This window comes from Crinia signifera, chromosome 1 (assembly GCF_055691185.1).
Source record: "Crinia signifera chromosome 1, ASM5569118v1, whole genome shotgun sequence".
Classification (NCBI taxonomy): domain Eukaryota; kingdom Metazoa; phylum Chordata; class Amphibia; order Anura; family Myobatrachidae; genus Crinia; species Crinia signifera.
In genome coordinates, this window is record NC_139217.1 from 32,235,884 (window position 1) to 32,259,548 (window position 23,665).

Sequence of the window (23,665 nt, forward strand, 5' to 3'; positions counted from 1 at the left end):
GGTTATAGGACCTCTCCTAGATCCCTGCTGCGGTTATAGGACCTCTCCTAGATCCCTGCTGCGGTTATAGGACCTCTCCTAGATCCCTAAAGTGGTTATAGGACCTCTCCTAGATCCCTAAAGTGGTTATAGGACCTCTCCTAGATCCCTGCAGTGGTTATAGGACCTCTCCTAGATCCCTTTAGCGGTTATAGGACCTCTCCTAGATCCCTGCTGCGGTTATAGGACCTCTCCTAGATCCCTGCTGCGGTTATAGGACCTCTCCTAGATCCCTGCAGTGGTTATAGGACCTCTCCTAGATCCCTGCAGTGGTTATAGGACCTCTCCTAGATCCCTGCAGTGGTTATAGGACCTCTCCTAGATCCCTGCAGTGGTTATAGGACCTCTCCTAGATCCCTGCTGCGGTTATAGGACCTCTCCTAGATCCCTGCAGTGGTTATAGGACCTCTCCTAGATCCCTGCAGCGGTTATAGGACCTCTCCTAGATCCCTGCTGCGGTTATAGGACCTCTCCTAGATCCCTGCAGCGGTTATAGGACCTCTCCTAGATCCCTGCTGCGGTTATAGGACCTCTCCTAGATCCCTGCTGCGGTTATAGGACCTCTCCTAGATCCCTGCTGCGGTTATAGGACCTCTCCTAGATCCCTGCTGCGGTTATAGGACCTCTCCTAGATCCCTAAAGTGGTTATAGGACCTCTCCTAGATCCCTAAAGTGGTTATAGGACCTCTCCTAGATCCCTGCAGTGGTTATAGGACCTCTCCTAGATCCCTGCAGCGGTTATAGGACCTCTCCTAGATCCCTGCTGCGGTTATAGGACCTCTCCTAGATCCCTGCTGCGGTTATAGGACCTCTCCTAGATCCCTGCAGTGGTTATAGGACCTCTCCTAGATCCCTGCAGTGGTTATAGGACCTCTCCTAGATCCCTGCTGCGGTTATAGGACCTCTCCTAGATCCCTGCTGCGGTTATAGGACCTCTCCTAGATCCCTGCTGCGGTTATAGGACCTCTCCTAGATCCCTGCTGCGGTTATAGGACCTCTCCTAGATCCCTGCTGCGGTTATAGGACCTCTCCTAGATCCCTGCTGCGGTTATAGGACCTTTCCTAGATCCCTGCTGCGGTTATAGGACCTCTCCTAGATCCCTGCTGCGGTTATAGGACCTCTCCTAGATCCCTGCTGCGGTTATAGGACCTCTCCTAGATCCCTGCTGCGGTTATAGGACCTCTCCTAGATCCCTGCTGCGGTTATAGGACCTCTCCTAGATACCTGCTGCGGTTATAGGACCTCTCCTAGATCCCTGCTGCGGTTATAGGACCTCTCCTAGATCCCTGCTGCGGTTATAGGACCTCTCCTAGATCCCTGCTGCGGTTATAGGACCTCTCCTAGATCCCTGCTGCGGTTATAGGACCTCTCCTAGATCCCTGCTGCGGTTATAGGACCTCTCCTAGATCCCTGCTGCGGTTATAGGACCTCTCCTAGATCCCTGCTGCGGTTATAGGACCTCTCCTAGATCCCTGCTGCGGTTATAGGACCTCTCCTAGATCCCTGCTGCGGTTATAGGACCTCTCCTAGATCCCTGCTGCGGTTATAGGACCTCTCCTAGATCCCTGCTGCGGTTATAGGACCTCTCCTAGATCCCTGCTGCGGTTATAGGACCTCTCCTAGATCCCTGCTGCGGTTATAGGACCTCTCCTAGATCCCTAAAGTGGTTATAGGACCTCTCCTAGATCCCTAAAGTGGTTATAGGACCTCTCCTAGATCCCTAAAGTGGTTATAGGACCTCTCCTAGATCCCTGCAGCGGTTATAGGACCTCTCCTAGATCCCTGCTGCGGTTATAGGACCTCTCCTAGATCCCTGCTGCGGTTATAGGACCTCTCCTAGATCCCTGCAGTGGTTATAGGACCTCTCCTAGATCCCTGCAGTGGTTATAGGACCTCTCCTAGATCCCTGCTGCGGTTATAGGACCTCTCCTAGATCCCTGCTGCGGTTATAGGACCTCTCCTAGATCCCTGCTGCGGTTATAGGACCTCTCCTAGATCCCTGCTGCGGTTATAGGACCTCTCCTAGATCCCTGCTGCGGTTATAGGACCTTTCCTAGATCCCTGCTGCGGTTATAGGACCTCTCCTAGATCCCTGCTGCGGTTATAGGACCTCTCCTAGATCCCTGCTGCGGTTATAGGACCTCTCCTAGATCCCTGCTGCGGTTATAGGACCTCTCCTAGATCCCTGCTGCGGTTATAGGACCTCTCCTAGATCCCTGCTGCGGTTATAGGACCTCTCCTAGATCCCTGCTGCGGTTATAGGACCTCTCCTAGATCCCTGCTGCGGTTATAGGACCTCTCCTAGATCCCTGCTGCGGTTATAGGACCTCTCCTAGATCCCTGCTGCGGTTATAGGACCTCTCCTAGATCCCTGCTGCGGTTATAGGACCTCTCCTAGATCCCTGCTGCGGTTATAGGACCTCTCCTAGATCCCTGCTGCGGTTATAGGACCTCTCCTAGATCCCTGCTGCGGTTATAGGACCTCTCCTAGATCCCTGCTGCGGTTATAGGACCTCTCCTAGATCCCTGCTGCGGTTATAGGACCTCTCCTAGATCCCTGCTGCGGTTATAGGACCTCTCCTAGATCCCTGCTGCGGTTATAGGACCTCTCCTAGATCCCTGCTGCGGTTATAGGACCTCTCCTAGATCCCTGCTGCGGTTATAGGACCTCTCCTAGATCCCTGCTGCGGTTATAGGACCTCTCCTAGATCCCTGCTGCGGTTATAGGACCTCTCCTAGATCCCTGCTGCGGTTATAGGACCTCTCCTAGATCCCTGCTGCGGTTATAGGACCTCTCCTAGATCCCTGCTGCGGTTATAGGACCTCTCCTAGATCCCTGCTGCGGTTATAGGACCTCTCCTAGATCCCTGCTGCGGTTATAGGACCTCTCCTAGATCCCTGCTGCGGTTATAGGACCTCTCCTAGATCCCTGCTGCGGTTATAGGACCTCTCCTAGATCCCTGCTGCGGTTATAGGACCTCTCCTAGATCCCTGCTGCGGTTATAGGACCTCTCCTAGATCCCTGCTGCGGTTATAGGACCTCTCCTAGATCCCTGCTGCGGTTATGGGACCTCGGTCTGTCCCTATACGGAGCCCTGCTGTGGTTATGGGACCTCGGTCTGTCCCTATACGGAGCCCTGCTGTGGTTATGGGACCCCTGTCTGTCACTCTATACGGAGCCCTGCTGTGGTTATGGGACCTCTGCTGTGAACCCGGCATCACTGTCCATTTGAGTTTCTAATATATTCTGTTTCCTTTTCAGACCCGCAGTTTCCTCACAGAGTTTATAGACTATATAAAGGTAAGTGATTACATGGGTACATCCTGTGGTAACATGCATGTGCTTCTTAATATGTACAGGGTAACCCTTATTTGAATCTATGCATTCCGGCAGTGTACACCTTTTACTACATGTTCAATGTCAAGGTGATGGTGAAATATGGCCATGTTCCCGTAAGATGCTAGAAAACTTGGGGTTGCGAGAACTATAGGCTAGCAACGTCCTCAGAGGTTACAGCAGGCCATTTAGATGTGCGAATATGCTGTTACCTAGGAGACTTCAAGCCAGTGATGTTGCTGTTGGCTTCTTCATCCAAAATTGGGGGACGTGGTAGATGAATAGTTATTCGGATAAGTAGCTAGTTACATTGAGTGCATTGTTTAGCTTACTGCAGTGTGGACAAGTGTCTCCGTAGAGACCCCGATGGTCTGGCTTTAGATGGGGCAAGAGAACTTGCGTGTTCCTTTGTGCGTAGGTGACAGTAATGCTCATCGAAATGTATTATAGCATAGGATCCGCGCTTGTAGTGTTCAGCAGCTCAATAAATGATTGATACACAGAGAGATCTATGTATGGGTTTGCGGTGACCGGGTAGACAACACCTTGAAATGGTCAACATACTGACAAAAGGTTGACACACACGTCTTTTCACGTTCAAACTTTACTATCTTTTGGTCGACAAAAACATGGTTGATGTGAATAAGGTCAACATGCGTTTTTCACGTGTCTTTGATGTCTATGTCGGCATGGACACCATAGAAGTGTACCGCATACCCTCCAATGGCTTGGCACATTGGTGGGGCTATTGCCACTCTATGCAATAGCCCCACCAATGTGCTGAGCCATTGGAGGGGATGTGGTACACTTCTATGATGTCTATGCCGACATAGACATCAAAGACACGTGAAAAACGCATGTTGACCTTATTCACATCAACCATGTATTTGTCGACCATAAGCTTATGGCTACCTTTTGTCAATTTCTACCATGGGTATGTCGACAATTTCAAGGTGTCGACCTAGACATTGTCTACCATTTTAAACCGTAGCCTATATATAATGTGTAATTAAAACCACTAAACTAAAAAATATATATATTTATTTAATTATACATTGTTTTTAATTCCACAACCTCGTACGCACGTCGCCTACAATATAGCGCTCGCTATTTACTGACTGCTTATTGGCCAGCTCGCTTCCCATCTGCCCTCCCTCTACCCGCACAGATGGGGAGGTTCCCACCTCAGAAGATGGAGACGTGATGGCAGGTCCCAGCTCTGAGAACTGAATTCCATGGACTGTTCCAGTACACAACCTGCAGTCCATAGAGGTCAGTTCTACAGCTTGGCTGCCGCTAACTACGCCACTTTGTTGTCCTGGCTATCCGGGCCGGGTCTCCTTCACCTTGTCCCAGGGTGTTTGTTAGACCGCCTAGAACGTGTGTCAGGGTCAATGTCAGGAAAAGCCTGACGCGCATTCAAGTTCTGGTATTGGGTGGTCCGACCGCTTCAGAGGTAAGTTACAGAGGAAGTTCCCAGTCTCCTGTTACTGCAAGGATAAAGACTTTAATAGCTGCAAACACCCGTCACACCTCAGTGCTGTGTGTATATATATATATATATATATATATATATATATATTGTGTATGTGTGTACAAGTGTCCTCATACACGTAACTAGCCTCAATATGCCGTGTGCTGTGAGGTGTCTCTGAGTATGTTCACTCTAATGGTCCATACACACTGGGCGACTGTGTATGTGACTTAAATTGTGACAATACGATGCGACTAATGTGATGTGCCGCAGGTGTTTATCTGTGCATATACGAAGCACAAGGTGGCACAGGAAATCTGCAACCTGTCCTTCATAGCACTTCATGTACAGATCCAGAGACTATTGTACACGGATAGACAGGTGTCGCCTATCACAGGCATCAGCGCAGTTTCCCGCTGTGACATAGTACTAACACATTGCAGCAAAGACACGTTTTTTGGCTGCACGGGACCTAGCGCACTGATATACGGGCTTTTTGGTGCAACTGCAGGGGTACCTCTGTACAAAATAAATTTGGAGCCTCCGTCCCTTATTCCTATACCGCACAACATGACCCCAATCATAGCCGCTGCCATGAGTCCAGGGAGCCTATGTGTGTACTGAATAGATAGCCCTAGGAAGTCACTAGTAACATCATGGAGGCAGAAGACATCCGCATACAGTCAGTGATTAATGTTGTCATACAAGTCTAGGCCTCTTGCATAGGAGTCTGTATTGCGTTCTGCTCCTTGGCACCTATGCATTCCTTCATGCAGTCCTGTGTAAAGCCCTGTACACATGCATCGACTTTTTTTTTTTTTCTTCGATTTGATTTTGCTTATAGAAGCAGAATCGAATCCTAAACGAAATCGAATGGTTTTTGTGTCACTGTCGATCTACATTCGATTCGATGCGCGCTCCCGTTTTCACAAAATCGAAAAGAAAAATCTACTGTGCAGCCAAGGAAATATCGAATTCGATCTAGTAAATCGAATGTGTACAATGTACCATGAATGAATATAGAATTCAATATCGAATTTGATATCTAATACAAAAGTACAGATATAATGCCAAATCGGACGGAAAGATCTAATGCCAGATCTAATAGAAAATCAAATCTAACATTGAATCAAAAGCAAATCAATGTGTGTGTACAGGGCTTTAGCTGTGCTGTGCTCCCCAATCAGCATTTAGTCTTTGGAAGACTTCAATATATCAGTCATAAGCCCTGTACACACACACCGATTTGCTTTTGATTCGATGTTAGATTCGATTTTCTATTAGATCTGGCATTAGATCTTTCCATTCAATTTGGCATTATATCTGTACTTTTGTATTAGATATTGAATTCGATATTGAATTCTATATACATTCATGGTACATTGTACACATTCGATTTACTAGATCGAATTTGATATTTCCTTGGCTGCATAGTAGATTTTTCTGTTCGATTTTGTAAAAACGGAAGCTCGCATCGAATGGTTCGTAGATCGAAAGTAATACAAAAACCATTCAATTTCGTTTAGGATTCGATTTTGCTTCTATAAGCTAAATCGAATCGAAAAACGGGAAAAATCGTTGCATGTGTACAGGGCTGTAAGCTGCTGCGTGTACTGTAGGAAGACGTCCGAGCCTTCGGTCTGAAGATGTTACACCGGATCTTGTTGGTGCATGATATAATAAATACCGCACGTACAGGGTGACCCGTGATTTTTGGTTGGTACTAGAAATTGTATAAGATTTCTACAGTCAAACATTACTGTGAGCTACAAAAAGCACTGTATACAGTTACAGGACCATACAGTAAATAATATAGCTCTGTAGCTCACATACAGAAAGCTGTCTTAGATTCTCACTGTTGCAGTTTAGACAATGAGATCAATAATGAACTTATATCTTATTGTGGGAGACAGCGCCATCTGCTGACATGTTGACAGATCATCATGTTTAGTTGGATATTTGTCCTCTGCACTTTGCCGTAAGCCAGTAACAAAGAAATAAAAACGTTGCAGTCTCTAGGTGAATGTATCATTGTCTGACAGGTGTATACATATCCGTATAACTACAGTAGCCGGAAGTGCTGGTCTTTATAGTACCACCTTGTATAACTAAGCTAATGCCGTTTACACAAACTGCGTTCTTATGGCAGTGTGCAGAGGTAACCTTTTTGTTTCACGCGCCTTTCTAGATCTATACATTGATTTCAGCTGCTTCCAATCGGATATTTGCAATCTCTGCTACCGTGGTGATGTCACTCACATAGACTACAACCACAGTAATGAAAGTGTTCAAGTTGTAGTAATCTAAGCACACAGCCTATAACAGGTCACATTGTCTGCTTTACTCTATTTCTAGATGTCAAAGGTGGTTGTTCTAGAAGACTTGGGGGCCCAGTTTGGTCTGAGAGCTCAGGTAAGTGATATTCGAGGGTTATCTCGTTTTATATGGGGGAGGGTAATTCCCCCCCCCCCCCCCAGTAGATACTGTAGGTAAGGACTATGCAGGAGATGTTGCAGTGTTGCTCTGATGTCTCCCTTGTCTCATGAACAGGACGCCATCAGCAGGATACAGGATCTGTTGGCTGACGGATCTATTACAGGTAAGTGAATGGAAGTTGGCTGGAATCATCTCTCTGACGTTTTGTGCATGAATGTAAAGGCCTAGGGGCCTGATTCAGACCTGCTTTCTAGGCTGCTTATATTCTAGGCCTAGTGACCAGGTTAACTCTGGCCCGGCGAATGTACCAACCACCACAATCAAAAGACTTCTCTTCTGTTTGCAGCAGCCCATGACTTGATTTGTGCTGCACGGATTTCTCTGAATTGGTGACTGTTGCTGACATCATGTGATGTCATTCGCCAGCCGCGAGCAGGCCGGGAACGCCTGCATTCCATTGGGTCAGATCAGCATTTCTATGGGCACACCCACCGGTTTTGTGGCCTCGTCCATGAAACGCCGGGTGTCTGTCCCAGGATGCTCCCCTGGCGTCCAATCAAAATGCAGACGCCCCTGATGGCACATGTGCAGAGCCCCATCATCATAGACTGAGCCGAATTCGGACCTGAACGAGCAGTCCTGAATTGGTCCCCTATATGCAGTCCTGTACCTATTTGTGTGGTGTCACCGGCCCTATTCACACTCTTAGTGTCATGTAGTACTGATCAGCAGCATGCGTCTGCACTTACACCAGCCCTGTATGAATGTCGCGGTGTAACCGGTGTACACTGGTCGGTGAGCCCCAATCTCTGGTTCCGTCAGCAGCTATTGTACAGAAGTGTTTGCACAGACCGCTCTGGTCATTGCTTGCCTCCGATCTGTCCTGCGCACCACACAGCTCCCGCCTCCGTAGTGTGGTGATAAGTCTCTTCTCCTGCAGGTGTCATCGACGACAGGGGAAAGTTCATTTACATCACCACAGAGGAGCTGGCAGCGGTCGCACAGTTCATCCGCCAGAGAGGACGGGTCTCCATCTCAGAGCTGGCTCAGGCCACCAACAAGCTGATCAACCTCCAGCCCGATAGCAGCCCAAGTGCTGTGCAAGTGTCTTAGATGCCTGCGTTACGGACTGTGTACAGACTAGTGAGAAGCCGGCTCCTCACCCACCGCACGCCTAGCGGCTCAGCGCGCTTAATGATGTGAGTTGTGCTTTTCTCCATTAAAGACCCGATGCCTTGCAGATGTGTCATTGCCGGAGTTCCTGACTTCCCGCTGGGGTGGTGGGTTGGGGGTGGGGGAACTGTTCTTTCTATGGGAGGTTATAGCGGAGGTGGGGGAAGGCCGTGGTAAAGACATCCAGGTGTGTATGTGATAACATGGGCCTTCCGCCAACACAGCTTCACCACTTTTTTTTTTTTTTTTTTTAAATATAGGATTGTGTAAATATTTTTTTTAAACGTGATTCAGTAACATTTCATTAATGAATATCCCGATTCGGTAATAAAATGACGCTGAATAATGGTTAAATAATACAAAGTCAATTTTTTATGGACTTTAGAAAAAAATTATATAGGACAAAAAATAACTTTTTGGTTATACAGTATATTGTATTTTATTATATGGCTCTGGGTGCTGTGTGAGTCTATTCGGTGGGTCTTGAAATGTTGACCAAACTATGCTGGCGGTGATCTAATAAATTTGGTGGCTTTTCATTAGTGAGTGTCCTCATTTGGCTTGTTACTCATACAGTACATCTGGATATATTGGAAAATATTTGTTTGCTTAGTGGAGCACCCCACTAGTGTACTGTATGAATATCTCTGGTTTTCTGTCTTTTTGGTTTTATATCATTGGTCCCCACATTCTGCTCTTTTTAATATATGAAAACATATACAGGACGAGTATCCTTTATCCAAAATGTTTGGGGACCAGAAACATTTTGTATAACAGATTATTCCATATTTCAGAATATTTTTATATTTCAATGAGGTATCTATCATTTATGTTGTATCAAACTCAGGGTTCACAAAAACGTGCTAGATTTTACTCTAAATTGGTCACAGGGACTCCGTTTCTGAAACTGAAGGGGTCCCCGAGGATGCGCTGTGCTGCACCTGTGAACCAATCACTGAAGCGGCCGCCGGGACCCAATCATTGTGCAGTGGCCGTCCGGCAGCCAATCACTGCAGGTTTACGGGTTGCTGCCACTGTGCGCCCTGCCTTTTGAGCAGGTTTCACTCATGGTGCGCTCTTCCGCTGCCCCCCGCCGTGTAAATCTAGTCCGCTGCTGAGAGCCTGGATACGGCTGCGGCTGTAACAGCTGACAACCACTGTCGGCAGAAGAGGTGAGCAGGCTGTCAGCATGGTGACGGGGAACTGTATGTGGCTGGAAGAGCTAACCTACTGCTCAACTCAGAGCAGCATGTCGGCTCTTTCAGCCACATCCAGTCCCCCGCCACGCAGACACGCCGCTCACCTACTCTGCTGAGCGGCATGTCAGCTTTTCCAGCCCCCTGAGCAACGGGGTCCCCCCCAGGTGGCCTGAACCCGCTAGCTGTCATGGTGTGGTGGAAATCCTGGCATGGCGTAGTTGCATTACATGCAAACATGACGTCTATTTCTGCAATAAGGAGTGTATTCTCTTTCTCTAATGTATGTGGTATGTGATATACAGTAGATGTATGTGAGGTAGGATGCACAGATGTTTAACTGCACATGTGACTGTTTATACATATAGTAGTGTTTTCCATCAGAACACTGCACAATGCTGCCACCTGGTGGATTTTGTCTACATTTTCTTTTCCATTGTACCGTCACCAACCACCTGATTAAAACATGTTCTTTCAGACCAATGAACTTTATCCCCTCTCTACGATTTCCAAAACTTGCAAAACCGGCTGAAGCTATATATTACATTCATCGGTACTTGTTTCCTAGAACGGCGCCCGCTAAGCTATTTGCTTAGTGGGCTATTGTGCGTAGTGAAATCGCATCGCATGGGCCGTTTTAGTGCCGTGCGATGTGATGCGATTTTTTTTCATGTAATGTATTCACTGTTCTGTGTGCCCCGGGGCATCGCATCGCACCTCCCACAAAATCGCATGCCATTTTATAGGGTATGCGATGGCATTACATTAGGTATACAATAATATGATTGTATAGGTCCTAAAAAGAGTTTTTGCGCCCCCCACTATCCACGCCACCCCGAAGCGTGGTGAGCGGTGGCGAAACGCGTCCTCCGACTTTCTCACACCCCCACTTTCCACGTCGGCGTGGAGTTGACCTTATATAGTGTGGCGAGCACAGCGAGTCGATCAGATGCGGAATACCTGTAAAGTAATCCGCGTCCCCTCGCTGCGCTCGCCACACTATATAAAATCAACTCCACGCCGACGTGGATAGTGGGGGTATGAAAAAGTCGGAGGACGCGTACCGCCGCCCCTCGTGGGGCTCGCAGTCGCCACGCTTCAGGGTGGCCTGGATAGTGGGAGGGTGCGTAAAACCTATTTTTAGGACATACAATCATATCATTGTATAGCTAATGTCATGGCATCGCACACCCTATAAAATCACATGCGATTTTGCGGGAGGTGCGATGCGATATAGTGGGGAAAAAAGACCATTGAAAAAATTACATAGAAAAATCTTATCGCATCGAATGCCGCTATAATGGCCCATGCGATGCGATTTCCCTACGGTGCCGTACGTAGAGAATCTGGGCACCGTTCTAGAAAACAAAACCCATTCATCTTATGTCCTGTACATAATTCACATAATTAGGACCACTATGATGCACAGTGTCATATCACACACTTTTCTTGTGTGATAGGACTGTCAATTTGTTAATTACAGGCTCTGCCATACTAGTAAAGGGGACACTGCCTACGGGGCATTGTTTAATCCTGCCCCAATTAATGTATTCTGGGGTTTACTGTACTTTCTGTAGAGGGTAATACCTACATGGGGAGAGCACATTATCTGAACATGTGCTGTCCTCAGATAAAGGACAGCCCACACAGGAGCTTACAGCAGTAACAGGTGATTCAGTTGTGCTCAGCGCCCCCTGCTGGGCACCTGGCAGGGCAATAGAAAGATTTTCCTCTTCCAGCTCCCATTAGTATTAAGGCACCTTACGACACGGTGTTTAGCGATGCAGAGGGGCTAAACCATCTGAGTGATTAGGATGATTGAATAATGGTCTTTGTGCTGAAGAACGGCCACTACAGGGGCTCATCTGATACTATAACACAGTGTGGCAGTCGCTTCTTACAGCACAGTAGTAGATGTTTGTAGTCACCAGTAGCAACCTAACCTACGGATACACTGAGATCTCCTATTAAGTCGTGAACTTCATTCCTACTGTAGTGTATATGTGATAATCTAGTGTTCCTTCTAGGAACTAGGGCGGGCAGGGAGCCGCTGCACAGAGAAGCGTAAGGGGGGCGGACCAGGCCACCGACGTCACTGTTTTGGGCGGTCTCGGGCCGCCAATGTCACTAAAGGGGCGGGCCAGCCAGTCGGCGTCAAGAGAAGGGGCGGGCCCGACCGCCGTCGCCAGTGAAGGGGGCGGTCCCGGCCACCCCGAAGGCTCTACACTGCCGGGGAAGCGTCGGGCATCGCTATCTACAGTGGCACTGGGCATCCAGGGTCACACCAGATGGGTCGGAGGCAGGCTGTTTTAGCGTGGCGCTGCCAAAGGGGCATTTTGCTCTTTAAAAATTGGGCAGGGCGCAGCACCCCTCTAAAACAGCCTGTCGGGGACACTATCGAGACACAGCAGCTTGCAGAGTAGCAAGGGGATTTGGGGGGGGCGTTTGTCAGGGAGGCGTTAACCTGCTCACTAGGCGAATATATACATCCTAGCGAGCAGGGCTGAATTACCCCCTATCCTATATCTAGAATACTTGAGTCCATTTATAGAATCTGACATAATGTTAATGGGAGAACTCCAACTCATCTATGTCCGTCATACTTTAGGATGTTTCACACTAGATGATCCGCCCGGCGTTGCGGGAAAAACTTTTTTTTTTTTATTCTCAAAATTGTTGTAAAATGGGCCCAAGATTGTAATTTGTTAAAGCCTCCACCATAATGTTAGAATGTGTTTGCATTGATACTCAATGACAGCAATGACATCAGGTGTGGTGTTGTTGTTGTGTTACACACACCACTCCTGACTTGATAGCTCGTGTGTGTTGATGAATTCCACATCCACTCCTGAGATGTAGCACCTATGATGCGTTTATTTTATGTGTGTGTTTGTGTGTGTTGTGCTGTATGTGAGTGTGTATCTGTCCAATGTGTAAGTGTGTGAGGTGCGCTACATACTGTATGTATGTATGTATGTGTGTGGTGTGTTTGTGTATCTGCAATATTTAAGTGTGTGTTTGTGTGTATTGTAGTTAATGAGGGTGTGTGTGTGTGTGTGTTGTACTGCATGTGGCGTGTTGTGTGTATCTGTCCAATGTGTGTGTGTGTGTGTGTGTGTGTGTGTGAGGTGCATTACGAATATATCTGTATAGTGTGCAGTCTGTTTGTTGTAGTGAATGGGGTTGTGTGTTGTACTGTGAGTGGTTATGTGTGTATCTGTCCTATGTGTAAGTGTGTGAGGTCCACTACATGTATATGTGTGAGTAGTGTGCTGTGTGTATCTGTCCAATGCGTAAGTGTGTGTGGTGTGCTACAGTGTGTGTGTGTGTGTGTGTGCGCACGCGCATATGTTTGGTTCTGTGTGCTGTACGGTTTGTGTGTTGTGTGCTCTGTGCAATGTTTAAGTGTATGTGTTCCGTGTGTGTTGTACTGTTTTTGGGTGTGTTGTGTGTATCTGTCCAATGTGTGTGTGTGTGTGTGAGGTGCGATACGTATATAATTGTGTGTGTGGTGTGCTACGTTTGTGTGATGTGTGGTATATGTATATCCCAAATTATTCCCAATTGTTTAAAGCAGTGGTCAGGGAACTCTGTCCTCATTACCCCACACAGTGCATGTTTTGCTGGTAACCCAGCAGGTGCACACGTGTACTAATTACTCACAGACACGTTTTATAAGGTCCGCAGATGGAGTTAATTATTTCACTTGTGATTCTGTGAGGAGACCTGCAAAACATGCACTGGGTGGGGTAATGAGGACCGAGTTCCCTGACCACTGGTTTAAAGCCTCCATCATAATGTTAGAATGTGTCATTCATACTCAATGACAGCAATGAAATCAGGTGTGGTGTTCCTTCGTCATCTGTTTCCCAGATAATATATCTTGTTTCCAGATCATCAATCAGGGCAAATAGAATCTTGGTGGCTTTTTAAATTTAAAAGTAAAATTTCCCAAAAATGGCTTTGAGGTGCACATCATCGGGTCCAACGGTACCTTGTTGTTGGGGATGTTTACATAGTTTCCCTGCATCAAATTTTAATAGCAAATATTTGTAACTGTACATGTAGCATGGTCACTTGTTTTACCAGTGTGTATTTTGTTGGGCGTTGCTTCTGTACTGTATGTAAGCTTACGAGCAGGGCCCTCTTACCTCCTTTTTTTTAAACAATTTTATTAAAAAAAATGTATCACCCTTTCTCCTTTTATTACTGTGCTCCCAATTGTAAAGTGCCACAGAATATGTTGCAGTGTAGAAGTGCAGATAATTGCCTGTATATGGATATGGATATATTACTTCGGCCAGACTGCTCCCGTCAGTACACCTTTGTGTCCAACCTCCCGACTCCAATCCAATGTGCACGGGACCGGGCATCGGGAGTGCGATACGGCCTGAATCATTAGAATTGGGTGAAATCATGCCCAAATCGCATAGTGTATGGGAACCTTTACTCTAGAAGCAGCCCAGCTAGCAATGCCATCATAATGCTTGGTGAATGCCCCATTTACAGCACAAGTGTAGGTGTGACTGAATTCGGCATAGACAGTGTAAAACTTCCTGTGTGCGGTTAGCTTCCTATACTGTACATTGTATGGTCATGGTTACGGTATGGGTAGGTCAGCACAGTATAGTGTAAAGGCCCCCATACACTATGCGATTTTGGGCCGATTTCACCCGATTTCGGCACTTTGGGCCGATAAATCGGGTGAAATTGGGCCAAAATCGCATGTTTGTGACATCTGATCCAATCTGATGCGCGTTCCCGTGCTCATCAGATTGGATCAGGTGGTCGTACCTGCAGAACATAAGATATATCGGAATCTGAGCCATCATGGGCGCTTTCTAGCACCCACGATGTTTCAGATCCGATATATCTATAGAACTCCGAGTACCTCCTCTCCGGCGCTGTGGACCTCCTCCAGTCCAACCCCCAGTGTTGTAACAGCAGCCGGCGTCACAGGAAGGGGCAGACGCGATGGGAGGGCAGAGGGCGGCAGTGACAAGACTCTTCCCTCCCTGCTTCAATCTGGATGACAGTCACAGCACGGGTTGTACAGCGACCCTCCCTCTCCCCTGCTGCTGAATGTCTGCACGGGCTTTACAGCCCGGACCCCCTCCTCCCCAGCTGCTGAATGACAGCAGTGCACGGCACTGTAGAGCCCAGAACGACCCCCCCCCAGCTAATGAATGTGCAGAGCCCGCCCCCCCCCCTCTCTCCTTAGCTGCTGAAAGACAGCAGTGCACGCCCCCCAGACCCCAGCTAATGAATGTCTGTCCCCCCCCCCTCTCCCCAGCTGCTGAAACCAGGTATGGAAACCCAGGAGTGAGGTGAAAAAGTTTAAATTAAATCTCTCACATGCAGATCCCTGCTGCTATCATGGTTTAATACAATAAACCATGTGTGTGGTAGGAAATAGATTGTATCCATATTATATGTACAATACATACAGTAGATATCCCACTCTGCCAGTGTACATGAAATAATATGAATATGATGTGTAATGTAATATCTTATGTACTACTTAAAAATCAAATTGAGCAGATTAGTGATATATTGGGGATATCACTGAGTATATTATATGGGGTGACTGATGTATATATGTGTAATACAGATGTCTGTGTGTCGGCATCATTGTGTTAGTGTGTTACCATATGTATGCATGTCGGCATCCATGTGTCATCATGTGTCAGGGTTACTGTATCTGCATATGTCTGTGTGTCGGCATCAGGATGTCTGCATCTGTCTGTGTCCTCATTGGTGTGTCGGTATGTTAGTATCCGTCTGTGTCGGAATCAATGTGTCAGCGTGTTTGGGGTTACTGTGTCAGTGTCCTGTGGCTGTGTGCGCTCCTGTGTGTTGGTTCAGCGTGTCGGCTTCTGTCCATGTGTCAGCATAATTGTGTCCATGTGTTAGCATCTGTATGTCGGCATCAGTGTGTCCACATTTCAGGGTTACTGTGTTAGTGTCCATGTTTCAGAATCTGTCTGTGTGTAGACATCACTGTGTCCACATCTGTCCGTGTGTCAACATTAGTGTGTCAGGGTTAGTGTGTTGCTACATATATAACCCGCTTATATCCGAATAGCTGCCTATATACCCCTTATTCCTACCATATATATACCACGCTTATACCCATATTCCTGCACCTATACCCCTTATCACGCAGCACCCCCCACAACCACCTGTTCAAACATCACACCCACCACTCCAGCACCCGCACTATTTCCCCACCCGGCCAAACCATATTTCAAACAATAAAGGCTGTATCAGGTTAAGGGGGCGAAGCCCCTTACGACGGTGTGAAGAGCTCCCCGCAAGCGCTCCTGTCCTCCGCCACCGCCGGTCCCCACCAGCGCTGCTGTCCGCCGCCACCACCAGCTCCAGTCCCCGCTCCAGTCCCCACGCTGATTGCATTTGAGCAATCGCCTGTGGTTAAAAACCACAGGCGATTGCTTATGCAATTTGATAGATATTATGTGCTGCACATAATATTTATCGATGCGACATTCAACGGCGTGCCTGCGCATCGCGTCGAATGTCCCCTTCAAAATGCATGCAATCATTCGATTTATCGGCCAGATGTGGCCGAAATCGAATGATTGCATGCAATATCTCACATATGTATAGGCAGCATAATACCTGCAAGGTATAGCACTGCTCAGGCCACTCCCTAGGGCCATCCCATCAGATAAATCTCATGGCACATCCAATTTGCGTCAGATAAATCACGTGATTAATCACATGTGATAAATCACATGTGATTTATCTGACACAAATTGGATGTAAAAAATGACACATCAAGTCTCAAATTGTATGTAGGCCTCCTGGGAAGCTGCCAGGGTAGTTCAAGGGAAATCAGATGCAATTTTACAGATCAGATAAATCTCATAGTGTATGGGGGCCTTAACTCTGATAGGGTTCCTTACAGTGATGCAGGTCTTCCTATTCCACTGACATAATCTGGAAGAACAAAGCGTAATGTTCAGACACATTCCCCTGAGTGTGTGACACATGCAGCCTGGCAGTGGCAGGTGTGATCCTGACTATAGCATCTGATGGCTTCACCTGCACAATGCTGAGCTTAACCCATTCATCAGCTGAGCCGTGCACACAACGGGCATGTGATACGTTTTTGTAGTATCCTATTGGACAGGCATGGCTAATGGCAAACCAACATTACCTGTGTGTGTGTGTGTGTGTTCTATACAGTAACTGTGTGAAAGACCTCAATCTGTGAAAAGGGCAGTAGACTGGGTACTGATCCACGCATTGCTTCCTGCCACGTGGCATCTACACCGCCACCAAGTGCTAGTCTGTTGGTTGTGCCGCTTTGGCGACAGACGCTATAGTGCGTAAGTACAAAACTCGCTATGAAGGGTGCGGCACCTGATTTGCACCACGCATCTTGTGTCATGGCGCAAAAATGCTCGGTGCATGAAGCCGCAGCTGTAACTATTGAGGCCCTGATGTGTAGCAGTTACTGCTACCGCTAGGCATTCTGGGAACCATCCAGCTCACATTTCGGTGGTTGCGAGATAGAATGAACATTAATAAAAGCTGATTATTAATAATGCACAAAACTGCTTTGGTGAAGATAACCATGTGTTAGATTGTGTGCCCAGATTAATGATAATGAACACATGAGCTGTTGTGATGCATGCAAATTTCCCAGTCACCGCACCAGCGGGCAGCGCTCTCTGCCCATGTTACATCTGCCCACCTGCAGTGCAGCTTGGTTTTGCACATTTTGCGAACCGATTTGTCCTGAGATCAGGTTTTGAATTGGGCTCATCCGGATAACATTGCAGCAGTACAAACGTGGTACATGCGATACCGACAGTCCGTCGTTCCTTCGCTGTTATTATGGATTCATGTCATAAATGAGGGGAGCAGGATTTTAGGGGAAGTCCTGGACTATGCGGACAGGCGCGACATTGTAGGGATGGGAAGTACAATATACTGTCGCTTTTTAGAAGTTGTCCTTTGTACAGTGTTTGCTTTGTCACAATGAGTATCCGCACTGCTCATAGGTTGACTCTAGGTCGACCACTATTGGTCGACAGTCAAAAGGTGGACAGGGTCTAAAAGTTGACAATGAAAAGGTCGACAGGGTTTAAAGGTCAACAGACAATAGTTTGACAGGGTCAATAGATCGATATGGTCAAAAGGTCGACATGCATTTTTTTTTTTTTGTGTGCAAAATTTAGAGCCGACATGTGCCGACAGGCTGTATTTTATGCCCTGCCATCCACTACGGCATGGAGAGAGATATAATCGTGTGCTGAGCGCAGCGAGCCCGAAGCATGGCGAGCAGGTGCGGTACACTTAGACAACAAAAAACATGAAAAACCCATGTCAACCCTTTTCATGTCAAGCTTTTTACTATGTCGACCTATTGGCTGTCAACCTTTTCACTGTCAACCTTTAGACCCTGTCGACCTTGTGACTGTTGACCATTAGGGTATACCTAGACATTGTAGATGTAATCTACCATAACTGTCACGGTGCTCCCCTGCGCTCCTAGAAGTACACTTGTGTGGGTCTGTTTTGATAGTCGTTACATTGTATTAAATACCATTGTGATGTTTTTCAACTTTGTTTACAAATTATGGGGTACTCTTTACCTAGATGGGCGCCAGCGATTGAAATCGCGGGCGTCGGGGGTAAAAATCGCGGTCATCGCCCTTAAATGTCCCCCCCAATTTTTAACGCCACCCCACAATCCACGCCAACCCGAAGCGTGGCGAGCGCAGCGAGCCCGCGAGGGGCGGCGGTACGCGTCCTCCGACCTTTTCATGCCCTACTATCCACTAGGGCGTGGAGTGAGAATAGAATAGTGTGGCGAGCGCAGCGAGCCACCGAGCCCGAAGCGTGGCGAGCGCAGCGGATACCTTCACAGGTAGACGCGTCCCCTCGCGGGCTTCACAGGTGTCGGCGTCGCCACGGACACCTGTGAAGCCCGCGAGGGGACGCGTATAACTGTGAAGGTATCCGCGTCCCCTCACGGGGCTCGCCACGCTTCGGGCTCGGTGGCTCGCTGCGCTCGCCACACTATTATATTCTCACTCCACGCCCTAGTGGATAGTAGGGCATGAAAAGGTCGGAGGACGCGTACCGCCGCCCCTCGCGGGCTCGCTGCGCTCGCCACGCTTCGGGTTGGCGTGGATCGTGGGGTGGCGTTAAAAATTTGGGGGGACATTTAAGGGTTAATGGGCTCTGTGGCCCATTTAACATTGATTCCTATGGCCAAATCGGGTCCATTGAGCCATTTAACAGTAAAATCGGGTCCATCGGGCCTTTTAACATTGATTCCTATGGTAAATCGGGAGCGTCGCGGGCATCGCGGGTACATTTATGGCCGGCCGCGACGCGACCGACACGATTTCCATGTTTAACATGGGTTTCAATGGGAAATCGCGGGCATCGCGTCGGTCGCGTCGCGGCCAGACATAAATGTACCCGCGATGACCGCGACGGGCGCCCAACTAAGTAAAGAGTACCAATTATGGTACTTGTTTCCTAGCAGGGCGCCCAGTTTCACTACGTACGCATCGCATGCGTGTTTTTGCTTGCGATGCGATTTTCCTATGTAGATTATTCACTGCTATTTTTCCCCACCCGGGCCGTGCGATTGCATGCGATTTGTATAGGGTGCAATGCCATTTACTTTACTATATAGTTGTATGAGATGCAATGAGATTGAGGCACCCCCCAGTATCCACGCCACCCCGAAGTGTGGCGAGCGGCGTCGGAACGCGTCATCCAGACCTTTTCATACCCCCACTATCCATGTCCGCGTGGAGTTGATTTTATATAATTTGGCTCGCCACGCTTCGGGCTCGAAAAATCAGCTCCACGCCGACGTGGATAGTGGGGGTATGAAAAGGTTGGGAGGACGTGTTCTGCCGCCGCCCGCCACGCTTCGGGGTGGCGTGGATACTGGGGGGGTGCCTCAATCTCATTGCGTCTCATACAACTGTATAGTAAAGTAAATGGCATCGCACCCTATACAATCGCATGTGATCGCACCGCACGGGGGGGGGGAAAATAGCAGTGAATAAATTACAAAGGAAAATCGCATCGCACGCGAAAATGGCATGCAATGCGATTTTCTTACGCAGAATCGCCCGCTAAGCTTTTGCAAAGTAGTGTGCTAAGTGTAGCAAGGCACCGTGCGCAAAGCATGGTGGGCAGGCGGCTTTCATTTAACCAGTGTCCATGTCGACTGTTGACATTTGGAACAAAATAAGTGAATCCGCATGTCGATCTTTTGACTGCTGACCTAATACTTGTGTCGACCTTCAGACCTTGTCTTCCTTACCCTTGTTGACCAGGTGTCTCCCTAAGGCCTGTCTACTCAATGACCCATACCCTATAAGCAGTGGAGTAACAATAGCCCCGCTGTGGCGGGGAGACGCTGAGTAAATGTGTGAGTAAAACACGCTGGGGGTCTGTGGGGCTATCGCTGCTACCTGCCAGAACCTGCAGATCTACTAGTCCCGACTTCCGGCGCTGCTGCTCCTGCTGCTGTTAATGAAAAAGTGTCCCTAACAAAATGTCCGCCCCCTTACAGCAGACAGGTTTTGAGGATGCTAAGGCCCCCATACACTAGCCGATTTTGGTCAGATTTGAGAGAGCGCTCAGCCAATCACAGGCCGCCCATTCATTGTATGGGCTTTTTTTTTTTATTCATTACTGACAGCTCCCGGCCGGCTCCCCCTGCACGGCTCTATGCAGCCTGTGTCCCCCGCAGCGTCTCCAGCCCCCCCTGCTCCCTCTACCTTCTCGCCGCACAGACGTGTCCCCCGCAGCGTCCCCAGCCCCCCTGCTCCCACCAGCTCCCACCTCTTAGCCCCGCCCCCCCCCCCTGCTCCCCGGGTTTTTTACATGTGATAAATCGAGACGATTTATCACATGTAAAAAATGGCACATCAAGTGCCATTCTAATCAAGCTCCCCCGGGGAGCAGCCGGGGAAGCTCAGGGGGAAGTCGGGGGCGACTTGTCCTAAGGACAAGTCGCCGTAGTGTATGGGGGCCTCTAGAGGAGACGGCCTTCTCTAGCATCCTTAAAAAGTCTGCTGTTAAGGGCAGCCATTTTGTTGGTGGCATTTTTCATTAGCAGTAGGAAGAGCGCAGAGATTGCTGGCGTTTAGTTCTGCAGGTCCCACAGACGTGGCGGCGGCAAGTGAAGGGGTGAGTGAGGGCTAACTTTACTTGGGGAAGGGGGGGAGATGCGCTACCAAAATTTTCCGGCAGGGGGTTGCATGTTTTTTTCATTTTTGTAGTTACGCCACTGCCTGTTAGAGACCCCTGACATGTGGCTGCATTGCAGTGTTAGTGAATCCCGCAGTGATATGCTGGGTAACTAATGTTACTAGTGCGTACATAGGTCTAGTTGTTAAAGGGTTAATTACAGTAAGTCTGTTATCATTCTTGTTCTACACTGGCTGTAATGTCACATTTGTGTGTGTCTCTGGGCTGGTAAATCATTCTCCTGAGCTTGCTAGAATGATTAAACCCTTTCCGTGCTGTACGGCAAATCTGCATGGATACTTTTTTTCTTTTTCTCCTGTCGGTAGTTTGTGCCGCTGATTGCTGGATATTTCAGCCAGACGGTCCCCGAGGATGTCACACTCAGAATATCTGCAGAGCGAGACATCCCTGCAGACCTGATGTAATGACAGTCAAGCTGTACCGCAATTCCCTGCAGGTCCCCTCCTCTAACACACCCCACGTCCCGCCTCCATCGCTTATAGAACCTGCACACAAAATAAGGCAGACTAATTATTGGTTAGAGAGTTCCTGGAAGTTTCATTTAGCAGAAACCAAGAACTTGTCTCCTGGAACTGGTTTATATTAGTGACCCATGTGTTATGTCTGTGCCGGAGTATAGAGAAGTTTGTCCACAATTGGAAGGATCTATAAATACCAGAAGTGCACGTGAATGTACGCTGATGCCTAATTTAGCATCAATCGGTCACGCCAGCGCTAATAAATAATAATAATATAATTATGTTAGCAGGTTATGATTGATCATCATGGCTAAAATCTCAATTGGATAGACCGACAGGCTTTAGGCTGACAAGGAGGAAGGTTGACGGGGGTCATTAGGTAGACAGTCAAAAGGTTGACATGGGGTTTTTAACGTTTTTTTGTCCAAAGTGTCGACATGGACACTTAAACGTAGCACCGTATCCCCTCGCTGCGCCCGGCACACTATTTTATTCTCCCACCCCGCCCCAGTGGATGGTAGGGCATGAAATACCGACTGTCGGCACATGTTCCATAAAAAAAGGGAAACGCCCAACTGTCGACCTAATGACCATGTCAACCGTAGTGGTGCCGACCTAATGCTTGTAGACCTAGTGACCGTATCCCATGACTAGAGCTTCTTGAGTGCCCATTGGCGCATTGGATTAGACCTGGAGTTTATATGTGCTGCACGTGTGATCTCCATGTTGGACCCCCTCCTAGCGGCGGGTGTGGTATGCGACTCCGACAGTCATTATCCCGACAGTCATTATCCCGACTGCCCGGAGTCAGACAGCATGGCGAGCGCAAAAAAGCCCCTTGCGGGCTTGCTTCGCTCGCCACGCTGCAGGCATGGTGGCAGGCTACGTGAGCCACCTATTCTATTCTCCCTCTATGGGGGTCATGGACCCCACGAGGGAAAATAGCGGTGGCCGTCGGGCACCCGGCTGTCAGCGTTTTGACAGTCGGGATCCCGACGTTGGGTAAATGACTGTCGGGAACCTGTCCGGCACCCCCTGGCGGCAGGTAGCAGGAATCCCATGCGATACGTTGCATGCAAGGGGAATTGGATGTGACATCTACTGTAGGAGAAGTCACATTGTGTATGGGGGGCCTTTAAACTTCAATAGCCTAAGTGGTGTAATGAAGGCAGACGGCTCTTATGCCTAAAAAGTGCGGTGTATCTGCCATTACCAATTCTTAAAGTATAGGGTGGGCTGCTCACACACTACCCCGAGTCAGTGCAATTGCGCAGTTAAATGTGTGGCGTTGTAGACGTCTCATTCTTAAGGCCCATACGCACTGGGCGACTGAGCTGAAAGCAGCTCAGTTTTGTCTTTTCAGCGGCTTTCAGCTCAAAAGTCGCCCAGTGTTTTACGGGACAGCGATGAGCGCTCCCGCAACATCGCTGGCCATCGAGGGGGTGGACCGCTTTCCATATTCTGCGATGGAGAGTTCTCTACCCTCGGGAATATCGCTAAGTCGAAAACACCCCCCCCCCCCCCATATGATACAATGGTCACATTCCCCATGATACAATGTAACGTGTCATTGGGCCAGCTGCTGGTTCGGACAAAGGCCCTTATTCTGATCTGTGCGGCCAGATCAGAATATGCGGCCAGGACCGTGCAGGCGAATCCCCGCCTTCCATACGGATCGCCACCTCCGTCCGTACGCGGATATGTGGCGGTCCGCATGAAAGTGGACGGAGATACACCTCCTCCATCTTGGGAGCAGCCCCTGCATTCGATGGTCGCCGACCATCGAATGCAGGGCCGCACGCTCCACCAGCTCCCGCCACCCTAGACCACACGGACACTTGTCCGTATGAAATCATGTATGGGGGCGGGCAGCTGACATCCGGCGATGTCAGATGCCCGCCCCCTACACATGCGTCACGGCTTTATTACCATGCGCCCATGAAACGCGGGGCGTATGCATAGGGTAATGAGGCTAAGTAGCCCCTCACGCCCCTCTCCGCCCCCTGTGCGGCGTCTAAAAAAAACGTACGGCGAAACCGCTTGCACATGCGCAGAGTGACCTCTGCACCTGCGCAGACGAAAAACATCGGCGGTACGACCGCAAGCGGCAAACACCGCACCGATCAGAATAAGGGCCAAAGTCTGTGCTTGTGTATTTATGCTCTGCCCTCTGTGTGTTTACTTCATTTGTGCGTGATACTTGTGGACAGTTTTGTGTGTTTTGATTTGGTGTGTGTGTGTGTATACCTTGTATCAAGCAATCATTGTTTATTTGTA

General features: G+C 48.5%; 1 protein-coding gene across 2 annotated transcripts in view; it reads left to right on the forward strand.

The window, feature by feature from the left end:
• DDRGK1 (DDRGK domain containing 1) overlaps positions 1-9,002 on the forward strand; it is a 45,955-nt gene extending 36,953 nt beyond the window's left edge. For both annotated transcript variants that reach the window (XM_083185978.1, XM_083185986.1), the window contains exons 6-9: positions 3,303-3,341; positions 7,207-7,263; positions 7,402-7,450; positions 8,228-9,002. In XM_083185978.1, the coding sequence (XP_083042104.1) occupies positions 3,303-3,341; positions 7,207-7,263; positions 7,402-7,450; positions 8,228-8,400 (318 nt within the window). In that variant the 3' untranslated portion in view covers positions 8,401-9,002. The remainder of the gene's footprint in view (positions 1-3,302; positions 3,342-7,206; positions 7,264-7,401; positions 7,451-8,227) is intronic.
• Positions 9,003-23,665: the final 14,663 nt, after the last annotated feature.